The sequence below is a fragment of the Chlamydotis macqueenii genome, chromosome 3 (genome assembly GCF_036417535.1).
Source record: "Chlamydotis macqueenii isolate bChlMac1 chromosome 3, bChlMac1.mat, whole genome shotgun sequence".
In the NCBI taxonomy this organism is placed as follows: Eukaryota; Metazoa; Chordata; class Aves; order Otidiformes; family Otididae; genus Chlamydotis; species Chlamydotis macqueenii.
Genome location: NC_141558.1, coordinates 62,019,940 through 62,035,500, shown reverse-complemented (window position 1 = coordinate 62,035,500; position 15,561 = coordinate 62,019,940). Strand labels below are relative to the sequence as shown.

The window sequence follows — 15,561 nt, the reverse complement described above, 5'->3', positions numbered from 1 at the left end:
CTTGTGTTTAACACACCCTGCCTCTGGCAGTGACCAGGAAGGATGTGGAGTCACAGATAGTGACAGTTTTGGCATGTGGGCCAGGATGAGACAATAGTTAGGTGGCAGTTACAAACCCAGAGTATGTGTGTTTGTAGGGATGTGTGGCTACACGGTGGGATATCGGAGGACACCTGGGGCATGCAGGTGGCTGGAGGAGGCTGGATTTCTGATGTTGTCAAGACCAGATAAATAGATGGTAAATAAAGTATTAAAGGTCTCGAAGATGCAAACATTTGACTTGAGAAATATTAAAGGGATTGTCTGCCTAGCAGCTCCTGAGCATGCAGATGAAGGCAGGTATCACAGGAACAGCTGGGCTGGAGGATGTAGAAGCAGCTAAGTCTGTCAGAGCTGGAGTTCAGCATGGAGCACTGGTAGGGCCTATGAGCTGAGACGTCTCTCCCATCTCCCTCTGCCACCAGTCTTCTCTGCTCACCCTTCTCTCTCTGTAGTGACATTCCTTGATTACCTGGTCCCTTGGCAATGCAACACCACTTGCAGGTTGAAACCCTGGTTTGGATGGTGCCTACAGTAACATGCCAATGAAGTCAAATCAAGACCCCCATGGAGCCTAATGCTTTGACATTTTGCTGCTTAATACTGCCAAGAGCAATGCTAAATAATACAGTTTGTGCCAGCTTATTTAATCCTGGCCACTAGTCAGTCACCAGATTGTAACAGCTACTGGTCACCAACAAGCCAGGTTAATTTGAGCCATTTCAGATCCAGAATTGAGAAAAACTTGTAGTTAATTTCAAAGCCTTTCAAACACTGCTGCTGTGTTAGTACAAAATCCAGAAGCAGTATTTTGAGTGCATGTTAAAATGACCATACCCTTCAGTGAACTTAAGCCAACCCAGAATACTGTTGTCACGATGTAACTGTTTTGAATAACCTTAAATACGCTTGCTTAGGTATGTTGCAGCCGTTTATCACATTTTAAGTTTGAGGTGTGAATAATGACGTAGCAAGGAGGGTTACACTTCAAATGCCAGGACTGCACCCAACTGTAGGATCAGACACGGTAGCAGAGCAGCTGGGTACCGGTGCTCTCGGCGTCGGCCGGGGGTGTTTCCCTGTCGGGGGGCAGGTGAGCTGTGCAGGCGTTACCCCGGGCCTGCCCTGCTCGGGACTGAGCACGCCGCCACCGGAGGCTGCGCGTAGAGACCTCCCAGAGCGCGGCGCCGCAGCGGCGCTCCCCTCCCCGCCTGCTGAGGAGGCCGAGGGGCGCCATGAAAGGCGCGGGGTGGGGGGGGGGGGTGTGAGGGGCGCAGGTACCCGCGGGGCCGCCCTTCTCAGCCCTTCCGCCGGGCCGCGTGGCGCCCGTGTGACGTGGCCAACGGCCCGGCGCAAGGGCGGAGCGCGAGCAGCTCACGGAGCCGCCTCCTCGCTTACCAACCGACCAGGAAGCGGCCGGACTAGGCGGGAGACGCCGCGCACGCGCAACAGCGCGACGAGGGCGGAAGGTTGCCCGCCGCGCCTGCGCAGGGGGATTCCGCCAGGCTCGCCGGACATCAACATGGCGTCCTAGGTCCGCCGCGCCAGCGCTACCACGAGCAAGCGAGGCGGCCGCCGTCGCCATCATGTCCCGGCACAGGAACGTCCGAGGCTATAACTACGACGAAGGTAGTGGCGAGTAGGAGCCGACGGCAGACCTGCGGGGGCCGCCCAGGACGCCGCCCCAGCCGCCGGTCCCATCGCGCCCTCTCTCCGGCCCGCACCTCTTCCCTCGGCGGGCCCTTCCGCCCCGCGGGGGCGCGCGGCGGTATCTGCGGGCAGGAGGGTGTACCCGTACCCGCACGGGGAGCGGCGGGGAGAGTGCGGGGGGCTGTCAAGGGCAGTGGGAGGGAAGAAACAGCCCCCTCCCCTCCGCAGGGGTTGGACGAGGCCCCACGAGAGGCCTCGCCCTCCCCCCCGCCCCCCGCGCCCGTTTCCCGCCCTAGTGGGGGCCCGGGCGCACGTGGGCGCGCCGCCGCCGTCCGCTGCCAGGATCTCCCGGGAGCTTCCCCTCGGGGAAAGGGCGGCCCTGGCCCCGGGGCCAAGCCGCGCAAGGTTTACCGGCGTTGCCTTAAGCCGCCGAAGTTGACTGCTTTTTAGGCAAGTGGGAGTGATTTGAAAACCTGTCTCAATACAGTTGAACCCGCCTTTCTTTAGGCGTGTAGAGCTTGACAGTTTGTGTTCCCAGTTGGACTCTACCATATTGTTGCTGATGTTCACCAGTAGTATAGGTAAAGCTGTTCCTTACAGAAGTAATGCAATTCTTGAAGATGGAGTTGCGCATCTAAGGAAGAACTTGGTTTTCAGGCACCTTTCTCCCATATTTTACTTAAGCCTGCACGGAGTGAACGAGTTCTTGTGCAAGAACTCTGTTTGTACCTGCAGTGCTGCAGCTCTCTTTGTGCCCTGTCCCCTTAACTTATGCAAACTGTAAATTACACTTTTTTTTTTTTTTTTTTTTCCCCAGTGGTTTTGTTGGTGTTGGCTTGGCTCTGGAAAAATGGATGCACTTCCAGTTGGTGTTGGTATTTTAAATAATCATTTGGTATGGAAGCAGCTACTTTGCCTCACTTTGCCAGATTGTATACAAAAATAGCAAGAAATACTTCTGCCTGCCTCTGGTCTTTTGCTGTTGAGTGGACAGATGTAATGGGTATATGTCTTATAGTAATGCATTGGGTTTTGCACTGTGATCTTGGAATTTTTGAGGAAGTCATGTATATCCATGTGAGCCATGACATCTATATGGTCTACCTTGCAGGTTTTACTAGTGCAAATTCACCTAATATAGTCAAAATCTTAGACTGGATTGAGGATTTTACTGCTTGATTCTTTTCATCCTGTAGAAATTTTGTTCACCGCAGATTGGTTGAAATGGTAATTTCAACTGAATCTCTATCATCTGTGAAGTTGTGTGCCTAGTCTATAGAATTCATTTCAGTATTTGTACACTCATTAAAATTGCTTTTAATAAGGTTACTGAGATACCTAGCAATTTGCTGTAGCCATATGAGGCTTATTTTGCTACTGCTGTTTAAAACTTTACTGTTGCATTACACATCAGGTTTAATTAAAAGTGTCTGTATGTGCGGTCTTTATACTTACACCATATACTACTTTTGTAGTCACATGCAATCATTTCTGTCCCAAATGAAGTACACACTTGTGTCTTCTTTTTTGATTTAATATAATGCTATATGTTATTTTTATGCCACTTATATTCTTCTATAATCTGACAAAGTGAGGCAAAATTGGGCTTTTTCTTGACCAATTTTTTATCTTCTTTCTAAAGTAAATATTTGCAGTATTTTTTGTCTCCTTTCCTAGGAAGACTTCTGAGGCCTTAGATCTTGTGGCCTTTATTTGACCATATTCTGTTTCTGCTCTCTTCTTTATGAGGTAGTGTGATCAGAACTGAATGTGGTATTCCAGCTAAGAGTATGGTATGCTTCTGTGGCTTCTACTCTGTTGTCTGTAATTTATGTCAATTTTTAGTAATTATTCTTACAGTCAGTGCAAGCTGAGCCATTTTCACTGAGGTGTCTCTTTCTTAGTCTAGAAATTAAACCAGCGTGGGATATACCAGTGGTTCAAATATAATGCACACAGACAAGACTTACTTTGATTTTGCTTACTGCTAACTGTGAATGTTAACCATTCACAGAAGTCATCTTGGAGTTCTCCTTGACACTCTCCAAGTATTGGCAAAGCTACCAAAAGTGTTCTTACCTTGAGAAAAATGTATAGTTCTTCTCTAGACTTTTTATAGATCAATTGGTCCTAGCATGGAACCAGGAGACAGTGTGTTCTTTTCAACATGGTCAAAAAGTAGATAACAGTATGTTCTTTTTTTACAGACGAAGAATCAAAATAAGCCTGTATAATAAGTGTTCTTTATCTGGTGATACTTAACTTCCAAAGTAGCGTCCTGGGTCTTTCACTAACCTTTTCATACACTTGTGCCAGTCCTTTTAGCTACTGCTTTTGATTGTCTTTTTTTTTAAATTACAGTGGATTATAGAGTTAAATTTACTTTGGTTTTCTTGTTCCATGTTACGAGATAAATGACACTTTCATGTCCCAAGTTCTGAGCCTTTTATAGATGAATATGGTGTTTGTAATGTCCCAGTTTTGTGGTCTGTAAGTTGATATCAGAGTGCAGATTTTTTTTTCAGCTGTTAGCTACTTTTTTTCTCTTACTTTTTTAGAACCACAAACAATACATGTTATTTGTGAAACTGACGAATTATGCAATAACATCTTTAAAAATATTTCATTACTTTTAAAATGTATTTCATTATTACTTAGTGAAAATTACAAATTTATTTTCAACATTTACATAATACTAGGATTTCTTTTGAGGGAGAGGGAATAATTTACTGTGTGTCTCCTGATAACTAATTCCTGATACTTTTTTTTTTAATGGGTAAAGTATATGGCTATGTTATAATTAACTGTATAAGATTCTTGCTTTTTGGCTGAAATGATTTTGCATATTCAAAGAGAATTGTGAATTGTGTTTTTTGCCTTGCTGAACTTGAGTTGAAAGGTAGATGGCCATGAGGATAGACTAGAGAAAAAACTGAGAAGTTGGTATGGAGTAAAAATGCTGAACCTGCTGTTGGAGTAGTGATTGGAACTGAACTGTCTGTGGCTCAGACTGTTGAGAGGTCAAGCAGAAATATAAAGAGAAGTGCAATGGGTAAAGATTTGTGGAACTGTAGAAAGTCGGGTCTGAACTGTGAGGGCAGCCTTCCAAAGGAGATGCTGAAGAAGGAGATGTGAAGCATGGCAGCTCTGGAAAATTTTCAGCATTCCTAATGAATAGAGTATTAAATGTAAAAGGTGTAACTTAGAATTTCTTACCTGAGTAAATAAACAGTACTTAACTGCATTTCTGGGATACTACAGATGCATAATTTCTTGAAACCTTGTGTAAAAGCTACTCTTTGAATTATAAGGTGAAGTATTTAAAAATTGTGCAGACTAATCTTAACTGTTTCTGCTTTATAGATTTTGAAGATGATGATGTATATGGCCAATCAGTAGAAGATGATTATTGCATTTCTCCTTCAACAGGTTAGTTCAAATAATTACATATAACCATTGTCCATTGATTCATACCCTGATAATTATTTCTAGAATAAAGCAATTCTTAAAAGCTTGTGAAACTTTTCAAAAATGCTTATCGGCCATAATCCTATTAAACTCAGTTAGGTAGTGTTAGGCATTGTTGTGCTTTTGGAAGGCACATTAGACAACTAGGCACATCTTCAGTCTACAAGTATATTATCTTGGATGGCCAGAATGTACTTGATAATGTAAAATCCTGATTTATGGGAATGTGTTGATAATCTTGAAACATTTACTATCTTTTAAAATAGTTAGTAGGATCTAGCTGGGCTTAACAGTTGCGATTCTGCCCCTGGTAGTTGACACCTTCTACACAACTTTGACTCAATGTGGAGTAGGGAGTTTTACTGTGGGATGCAGCACTGGTCCTTGCTGGCCTCCGTTCTCATGTGAGGTCATGTGCAGCTAATAAGGCTTCCTGCATTTGTAATGTTGCAAAGTAGGTATAAAAATAGTGATGCTGTGTGCTCAGGCAAGGCATAATGGGAGCAGCTCAGCCCAGTTGAATTCAACCCGACTGTAGACCATTAGGTTGTGTTCTCCAGTCGAATTTCTGTCAAGATTATCAATTCAGAGTTTCCCCGGATTTGGTGGCAGTGTTTCTAGAGCTGAATAGGCCCTCAAAATAGTATGGCTGATGTGAAGCTGTGCTGCTGCAGGTAACTAGGCTGGATCTAAATCCACTGCGACTGACTGTGATGTAGTCACAGTGGCAAAACCTGGCAACAGGTACTTGAGTTAATTAGGTCTTTAAAAATCTGTTCCTCTGTCATCCTGTTGATTTTAGATAAGCGAATCTAGATGTGTATTTTTATTATTTGCAGTTACATTCCCAAACAGATTATCTTGCATTCAACTTCTAAGTTTAATTGCTAGAATTTTTCATACATTTTCTAAGAATTAAGGTAGCTTTGTATTTTGTGATGAAAATGTGCAACATGTTTACTTTTTACTCAGGTGTAAACTGTTAAATTGCAAAACTAATTCTTGTTTGTGCACAGTAATTTTCCTAAGAATTCTTTTTACATAAGCTTCACTTATAATCTGATCTGGATCGTATAGCAATCTTTTAATACTTCCTCCAGTTATGGTAATTAAATATGAAATCGTATGCATTTGGGAAGCAGTTGTTAAGGTTATACTACTTAACTTCTGGATATACATGTACTTTCAGTATGTATTTCAGAGCTGGAAAGAGTATTACATAACACAAGGAAATTTGTTTACATTAGACTTTGTATGTTTCTGAGAGTATGTAATAACTGGGGCTTATGTTCAACAAGAAGTTTTATCTGTATATGCCTTAATGTGTTGTAGGTTTTTTTTTTTTTGTTTTTTTTTTTTCTTGTGACTGTGGTAAAATAAATAAATAATTGTGGGGTAGGGTTCTGAAGACATTAGGCTGTAGATGTTAATTCGGTACAGACCACAATATTTTTCAAACCTGGAGTATATTCTTTTGTTTGAATATAGAACTTTGCAGAATTATTGCATTAGATGGATAGAAGGATATTGCCCAGCCTGTGGTTTCAGTGTGATGATGACTTATTTATATTCTAGCATGAACTGCTATATGCTCTGTACAGTGTTCAGGTAGTAGTCATTATGCAGTTGTGTCCCGTTCCCATCCCGCCACTTTGACTGCTGCAACAGGTCAGTGTCTGAACTTTTTTCCCCCTTAGATATGTATTGTTTTAAAGGAGAAAAAATATTTGAATTTTTTTTAATACTTTGTTTTTTTACCTAACACAGCAGCTCAATTTATCTACTCCAGACGAGACAAACCAGCAACATTTGCTGAGCCGTTAGAAGAAGAATATGGCTATGAAGATACAGCTGATACTGGTGATTATTTTACATGCAATCATCGGTTGACTGAAGTTGATAGAGGTAATTACAGAATATAAATAATTCTCAGAACAATTTCTTTTATGAATTAAAGACTTATTAAAATAGTATTAAATGTTTTTTACTTAACTGACACTGCTCACAATTTTGTAATCTTCTTGTAGAACAACACCCTTCACGAGCATGGCTTCACTGGTGATTCTTCAAGTTTGCGACTACCTTTTGTGTAGTACTTGTAACTTGGTCACATACATTGAAATATGTACTTAGTTTCTTATTAGAAATAATGGGATTTGATATAAAATTCGGACATAAGAACAGCTATACTGGTTCAGGACAAGCATCCATGTAGCTCAAGGTCTTGACTCTGCAGATGGATGCTTATGGAAGAGCATGAGGAACAGAGTATTTGTAGAATGATCTTTTGCTTGTATTGCATTCCACGTCATGGCAATTAGCAGTATTTGACAGGTTTTCAAAGTCACGCATTTCCTTGAAATAGTAGTAAATATCTTTAGATATCTATATCCTCTACAGTCTTTTCTTACCCTGTTTTGAATTCATTAGACTACGTCCTGCAGCCAGCGAATTCCACGTTACGAGCCGGCTTCTGAGCTGAGTGACTAGGGAAAAATACTTGCTTTATTTTAAGCTTGCTGTCTGATAGCTTAATTACATGCCTTGTGAAAACGATATCACAAGTCTTTTTCCTAAGTATTAGTAGTTAACTTAGTTTTTAATGTTTTGGGAATAATCAGGATTATTTTTACAATGTTGGTGAATGAATAGACGATAAAATGCATGAATGAAATTTGTTATTTAAAACCAGGTGCAGAAAATTCAGAAGCAATACATAGAATCGAAACAGTCTAGGCTTCATGTCAAGTAAATTGGTATGAGCTATGATAATGCATAGACATATGGGTAAATATGATAAATTGGGGTGTAATTTTACAGCACAAAATAATGCTGTGGAGGTGTCGTAGTTCAGCCCCGTTTGGGACCAGACTACGCAGTCTCTCTCTCACTCCCCCCACCCTCTGAGAGAATAGGGGGAAAGAATCAGCCAGTATGTGGATACAGGTGATCTAGACAATATGGTACCCTGGTTTTTCAGAACGCTTTTGAGAGATTCAATCAGTTAAGAATTTATATTGGAACAAGAGGGAAAGTAATATTCTGGACCAGAAAAAGATGGAAAAGAAACCTAAAAATAATAATCTCTACTGTGAAAACAGAAGTGGTCCTGCAAGACATGTTATGTTTGGTATAGTGTGCAGTGCTGGCCATTAATACAAAATTATTGATTGTGGTCAGTCTTGCTGCAGAGTTTGGCAAGATTGTCCATGTTGACTGTTGGATAATAAAATGGCCAACCAGCACATTGTGCAGGGCTCTGCCAGTACTTGTTTTGCAGTGCAAATATCTGGACAACATTGACTTGCCATTTGGATTATGAACTGAGGGTGCTGATTTAAGTAACCTTGAGGAAGTTGGAATTCTGTGGTGTTGAATTCTCTTAGTGAATTTCTTTAAATGTCACCATCTTTGAGGAGGTGTTCAAGTAAAGAATCTGTAGTTGTCTTCCTGTTATTTAGTTCCTGTTTTCTAAAGTCTGAACTGGCAGAAACTGTGATATTCAGGAAGATTTTATTCTATTCTCGTATTTGTACATTTGATCAGCACACTAATTCCCGTGAGTGGCAGCCTGGTGAATTTTCAGTCTCTATTGTGCAGCAGGTCAAGACTTAAACTTATCTTAACCTAGGCTTACACTAGTTGCACAAATATACTTCAAAGAAAATTGATTTTATCAACCAAAAAGTGTTTTACAGTTTTAGGAAAGCTAAATATTGCATGTAGTTTCAAACCTGGCATGTTGATCCAGAGTTTTCAGTTGTTAAGGCCTGAGGCCCCCCAAAAATGCTGCTTTACTTTGAGTGTTAGTTATAGCATCTGTAAACACTTTAAATGTGCTGTTCAGTGGGATTCCATGTTGACTTACTAAATGACTTTGGATAATTTTAAGGTGATTGTTTTTATTTCTTCTCTGAAATGAAGATGGTTAATTTTGCAACATGAAAATATTTCAATATGGAGACTTTATAGACTAATAAATAGTAGTTAGTGGTGTTCCTTATAGCAATATCTGCAATTAGTCAAATATTCTGCAGGGTTTAGGGGCAAAGTTTATCATGGCAGTGAAAGACATGGAAATTAATCTTGAAAGGTTTTATCTCTTACTGTTGTATTTTTCTCCTGTTTTTGTTAATCAGATGTGTGGTGCTAGTGGTTGGGCCGTTTAAGACTTTTTTTTTTTTTTTTGTGCAGCTTATAACAGTAATATGTTTCTTTTAGCCCGTCTTAATTCATGCCTTGATCAAATGAGAGAAGTTTTGGCAGAGTCTGTACCAGAGCAAGCAATGGTGCAAGCAGTACTGGATAGTAAATTTGATGTACAGAAGGCTTTGGATCTTGTGCTTTCACAAGGCAGTAAGCAAAATGTGAAGACCAAGAATGAGGACGCTGTGATTGTAGGAAAGACAACAAAAGGTATACTTCTATTTAGTTGTTTACATTCAAAATTATTAATTTCTATGTATGGTTTTAATTTTGACTTTACAAACCGTGAAAATGTTATTGCATTAGTCATTTATTACAGAATTTAAAAAGACCAACTTACTCTTCTATTTCTCTGTTCTAAAAATATTTGAAGGAAACAGTAGCTTTTCTTGTGCTAGAAGTCAAAATAAAACCTTAGTGTCAGTTTAAATTCAAACTGCAACCATCTACAGTTCACAGTAAATTTCTGATTTCTAATATATGGCTTAACTGAGTGAATACATGTCCTAAAAGTTCGACAGCATCTTTAAGCTTTATGCACTTCCGTTATTTGTTTGGTGAACTGACCTACTGTCCCCAATACCTCCTTTTTTTTGGTAGCGTCTGTACAGTAACTTTCTTATATTGGTTTATGCTTAAATCTTTGTCATCTTTACTGGTGTTCTTTGCTCATACCTAAAGTTTCTTAGGTATTTCAGTAGATACCCATAATTTAATTGTAGAACATTGCATATCTTTGGATAACACTTAGTAATTAAATGCCTTTCATGTTTCTTCTTGATTTGTTTTTTTTTTGTTTTGTTGCTGCTGTCTACTTCTAAAAAATTGGATATTTCGTTGTGACCACACTTCCATCTGAAAATTATTGGCTATTGTAAGGTAAGGAGACTTACTTTGTTGTCCAGAAATGTGTGTTGGTACAGACAGTTTCTCTTGTGCAGTGGAAAATGTTGCTGACAACATAAACAAACCTGGGTTTGAAAACTTGACAGCCAAAAATGGTTCAGCTTGTTACTCTTTAATTACAAATGACAAAATGCTTCTTAATGCTGAAAAATCCAATATACCTACATCTGAAAAGAAAGAATTGAAATCGTCTTCACTTGTTCTGTCATCTTCTTTCAGTGATGATTTGTGTAAAGGATTGTTTTGTGAATCTGTGAATAAGCAGGCAGAGAATCAACTACCAGAAAGTGCTAATGCAGTAAATTTGATTGCTGACAGTGAAGACACTTACTTTAGCATAGGAAATAACCCATCTGGAAATTCTTCCCTTAAGAAGTTGGAATGCAAGGAAACACAGGACTTGAAATCCTTGCTGATGCAGAATGTGTTTTGTGATTCTCTGAGTCTTGAAGACAGCATTCCTTTTGTTTCCTCAAATACTTCTGATTGTAATAGTAATGCAAACTTCTACAGTTCTCCGTGTTTAACAAGTGATTTAGGAAAACTGGCTCTTGATAATGAAGGCAGTCACACTGTAAGTAGAAGGAATGAACTTCCTGAAAATTTTTCTTCACTTGTGCAAAGTACAAAACAAGAAAGCCCATCTTCAGACATGGCTGCTTTGCCATTGTTAACGTCTGGAAGTACATCATTGGCTGACTTACTTCAAGACCACCAGGAAAGCAGTGCTAGCCACTGTTACTCTTTGGCTGATCTTTATACCCAGTCAACAGCAAGTGTCACTGATACGAAATTGGGAACCTCACCATTGTCACAACTAGTAAGTCAACCCCAAACGTCAGGTGGGATGCCAGAGCTAACAGGCTCTTTGTCTTCTCTAGCCCTCTCTAAAGTTTCTCCACTAAAGGAAGTTGAGAATTTATCACTCTCTGATTTAATAGCAGAGGCTATTGAAGTAGATAAAACTCAAGAAAGGACAGACTTCCCCATGCTCAAAGTAACTGAATTGAGGCCCTCTAAAAAAACCAACATTGATTTAAGTGACCTTGTAAAAAATGCAGGTGTATGTACAGAACAAAATGTGGTAGGACAGTCAAATATTTTAAGCCATGAAACTAAACTTTTAAAAGAAAAACAAGGAAAATCTTCTGGTTTTGCCAAAATAAATAAAAAACCCAAAAGAGGGCTTGCTTCTAAGAGTCAGGATTTGTCCCTTTCATGGGTGAAGGCACTGCGTGCAAGGCCTTCAGCTTTTGCTTTAACCTTATGTCTCCATTATCCTCCTAAAGGTTATAAGCGACGCACAGTTGGTATGCATAAAGCTTTTCTATACAGTAGACAAGTACAAGATGTAAAACCCAAGGAGACTGGTCCTAGAATAGCTATAACACCATTTGATTTCAAATCAGCATCTCCTGATGATATTGTGAAAGCTAACCAAAAAAGAGCTTTTACAAGAGAGTAGTGGGGGAGAAAAAAAAAAAAAAGAAACAATCAGTGTTTATATCATGGTTAAAAAAAATCTGTAATTATATAGGACTTATTTATAATCCAGAATTGAATTTTTTTTTTATTTTTTTAATCGCCCTATATACAATTCTCACTGTTTGGTAACAAATTTGTATGTGAACTTTTAAGCAGTTGCACTGAATATCTTTATTTTTGCCTAATTTTCACTGACAATTTAACTTTTTAAAATTTTACAAATTCTTGAACGTTAGTATTTAGATATTGTATGTACAAAATTCTATAAACACTGTATATATTTCGGTGTTGAAGATACAGTTCATTGGGAAGAACACTGAATTGTTATTTTGTAAAGTAATTTAGTTTTGCTCTATGGTGTACAGTTTGGTGAATGGGAACCTCTTTATATTACAACTGTTTTATTAAATGTTCTTAAAGTTAGATTTTCTCATTAGGTATGCTCTTAAACTGCCATTCTTGTAATTGGTATTTCCAGTCAATGTCACTATTCTCTTCTGTCTTTATACTGATGACAATATTACGACAGAAATACCTTTTGTTTTTAAACGCCTCACTGACCTCAGGTTTTGACAGTTTTACTTGTGATAGGACATGTATAGTTTTTGATAGGACCAAATTTGTAGGGGAGCGAGCAATTAAAATTGTGTGCCCTCCTCCCTGTTCACACTCTAATCAGCCATCAAAATGTGATATTCAGAATTTTAAAATGGCTATTTTGTAGGCATATACATGTTGCATGTATTTCATGAGAAGTTTCACTAGGATTCTTTGGTTTATTCTCAACTCTTTCAGAAAAGTATTGGAATAACAGTTCATTCAACTCTAGCATTAAAGTCTTTGCTCAATGGAAAAAAAATCAGGCAAATCGTAAATGCTGTTTGTGTCTGCCTCTTGTCTGTTTTGAAGAAAGCTTCCTTTGGTAATGGAAATATATTCTCTTCTACTATTTGCACCCGTTGCTGTTACTTTGCATCTTTCTATGGAAGATCAGAATCGGGACATTCTGAACTTAGGTTTTTTTTAGCCGATAATTACCAGATTCTGGTGCCCCTGTTAGTCAAATTAGTAACTGCATGTATGTTTCAACTTTCCTTTTAGTACACTTTACTACTTCTAATGTGTTTCCAATGTCAGTGTCAGTATTTAAGATCCTGAACAGCAATAAATGCAATAAAGATACTGCTGCATCTAGAAAAATACGTTTGGTCATACACCGCCACACACTTTTTCATGCTAAACTTGGCAGCTAGTATGGAACAGTAGGTGTAATTTTCATCTAGTTTTAATCTAATTTTTGTTGAGCATGTTGCATCAAAAAGAAGACAAAAACTTTAGATTTATTCCTGACTTCAAGTTGCACTACAATTTTGTTTCTAAATAAAAATAAAACATGTTCCAGTGCTCTCAGGTACAAATTTCATGTTCTGTATATTTTGCTTGTTAGTCTAGTTGATGTTATTGTCATTTAGGACTATGAGCAGTGTGACCTCTGTCCTCTTGAATGAAATTAATGTTTCTTACTCTTACTAATAAAAGTTTTATATAATGACAGTGCTGCAGTGTTTATGTTCTAGTTGACATGTTAATCTAGCCATCTGTATCCTTACCTATTTTGAGTGCCTTAAAGCATTGAAGTGTAAACAATACAATACAGTGTACATACTATGATCTGATAAGTTCATGAGCAGCAACATAATGGATTTATTTCCTGAGAAGACGTCCTATAGAAGTCTGGTTGATACTGATTGTATACTGCTTGTTTTATTAATTAGTCTTAATAGCAATTTTTTTTTTTCCAATATGAAGTGCTTTTTCAATATGAAGTGCTTTTCAACAATCAGTTTCTCTGTAGTTAGTTCAAGTTTTAACTTCCCACTGCTTAAAAGTCCAAGCTGAGGCAAAATGTCCTATTTGGAGAGTCTGTAAAATTTTGTAAAGTTCACTTTTTCCAAAATTGTATGTATTCTTCCAGTAGAGAAATCCTACATTTTAAAGGTAAATTATTAGGACAAAGTTTGGCATTGTCATACTTAGTATATTGTCAGGTGGTTTTGCTTTCTTATGTTTCAGGTAGTCTTGAGGCCTTAATTAATGTAGGTAGAGATTTCTAATTCATACAGTTTTTAAAAATTTTCATTGAATAGCTTCGTTTTTCTCTCTCAATCGTTTCTCTTATTCTTGTTGACCTTATCTTTGTTTTCAGTCTGTTTTCTCATTCCCGTGGCTGCTCTTCTTTGCATAAAAATTCTTAGCATTTTAAAAAATTTTAGAGCCTAAACTGGATATACACCTAAATGCATGTCCCGTGGATTCCACTGGAAATATTTACAAGTAACAGGTGGCAGTGTGTAGTACTTGGAGCTCAGTTTTTCAGTTTTGCCATAGGTTTCGTGCAGATGAAATTTTGAACAAGTGACTTAAGCCAAAGAGCATCAGCATTGTGTGTTTATCATGGATCTTACTGTGGGGTTGATACCTTAGTAAACAACTTTGGATCTTGTTAGGTAGCTAGATTTTAATATATAAATACTTTTTCTTTTGCATTTGTCTCAGTGTTGTTAGTGATCTTAAAGAAGCAATACATGCTGTTCAGTGAGCAGGGAAGGGATTTCTCTTCCATTTGCAATCCTGAATCTGGAAGTGAGCCTTGAGTTAGTACAAACCACAGACCTACAGGCTGAACACTGCAGAGGTGCCTAAGTGGTGGATAAACCTGAATTCCGATGAGTTTTCAGCAGAGGTTATTTATTTCCATGCTTGGAAAATTTTACAGTTTTATAAACAAAAGGTAATATATTACTGTATTTGCTTCTTAAATGAAACAAGTATTTTCATAATTTCCTTAAGTATTCCTTAATTTCCTCACAATTCCTAGGAATTTTTGTCATTAGTGGCAGGTTTAATAGTCTTTGAATACTGGATGATATTATGGCATATGCCATTTTTATGTAAGAAGTCTGTGTTTGGCCTCTGCACTGCAGTGTTTCTGCGAGTGTTAGAATTTGTTAGAAAGTTAGTGAATGTTAGAATTCTTGTTAACTAAATCTATCTATTTTATGCCTAACATAGTGAGCTTATTTTGTTGATGTAGGTATAAAACTTTTCCCTCTCCATTTTGCATCTAGTGTGTTTCTTTGTCTGATACGGGTAATTGTGTTACTTGTTTTGGAATTCACATATTAACATTGCAAAGTACTTTTTCTGTGTTTGCATACGGACATAAAAATGATAATGTTAAGCTACATAGACATACTACTTTGGTACTCAGACTGTATACTCCTGAGGTATTTTGTACATTAAATTTATTTTCTACATAATTTTTCAAGGGACTACTGAATGTTTTTAATATAAAATTGCCTTGTGGACATTGCTTTTTATGTACCTAAATAAAATGTGCGTTCTTAAAGGATTGGCTTAATTACAGTTTCTTGTTTACATACCTGATAGAAATAGAGTTGTGATTGAGTGTTCCATAATGATTGTATCTATTATGGAAACAGGCTCCAGTTCTTATCTAGTTTTTCCTGGGCATACTTCTCTCCTTGGAAGATTCCTTTGGAGAAAGAAGGGCAAAAAATGTAATCTGCTAGTGTGTCTTCAGATACAATACTGAGGTCCCAGTTTGCTTTTGGTTAGAAATGGGTTTTTTGAGCTTTTTTAGATAGCATTTTTAAATGTTATTTGGATCTTAAAAAGGAAAGGATGTCAGTGAAATAAGAAAAAAGCAACTGTCTAAAGTTAGTTCTTAAGCTCTTTGTTATAGTAGAAATTAGAACTACTACAGTTGATTTCTTAAAATCCACA

The 15,561-nt window shown here is 38.3% G+C and overlaps 1 protein-coding gene across 3 annotated transcripts in view; it reads left to right on the top strand.

The window, feature by feature from the left end:
- The first annotated feature begins 1,511 nt into the window (after nt 1-1,511).
- Nucleotides 1,512-15,561, top strand: part of HBS1L (HBS1 like translational GTPase) — a 60,984-nt gene continuing 46,934 nt past the window's right edge. The window contains exons 1-5 of one of the 3 annotated variants that reach the window (XM_086743448.1): nt 1,512-1,668; nt 5,053-5,118; nt 6,925-7,062; nt 9,379-9,573; nt 10,248-15,166. In XM_086743448.1, the coding sequence (XP_086599574.1) occupies nt 1,626-1,668; nt 5,053-5,118; nt 6,925-7,062; nt 9,379-9,573; nt 10,248-11,734 (1,929 nt within the window). In that variant the 5' untranslated portion in view covers nt 1,512-1,625 and the 3' untranslated portion in view covers nt 11,735-15,166. Of the gene's footprint in view, nt 1,669-5,052; nt 5,119-6,924; nt 7,063-9,378; nt 9,574-10,247; nt 15,167-15,561 lie in introns of those variants that run through there. The other 2 variants (XM_086743447.1, XM_086743446.1) reach the window with 2 other exon arrangements.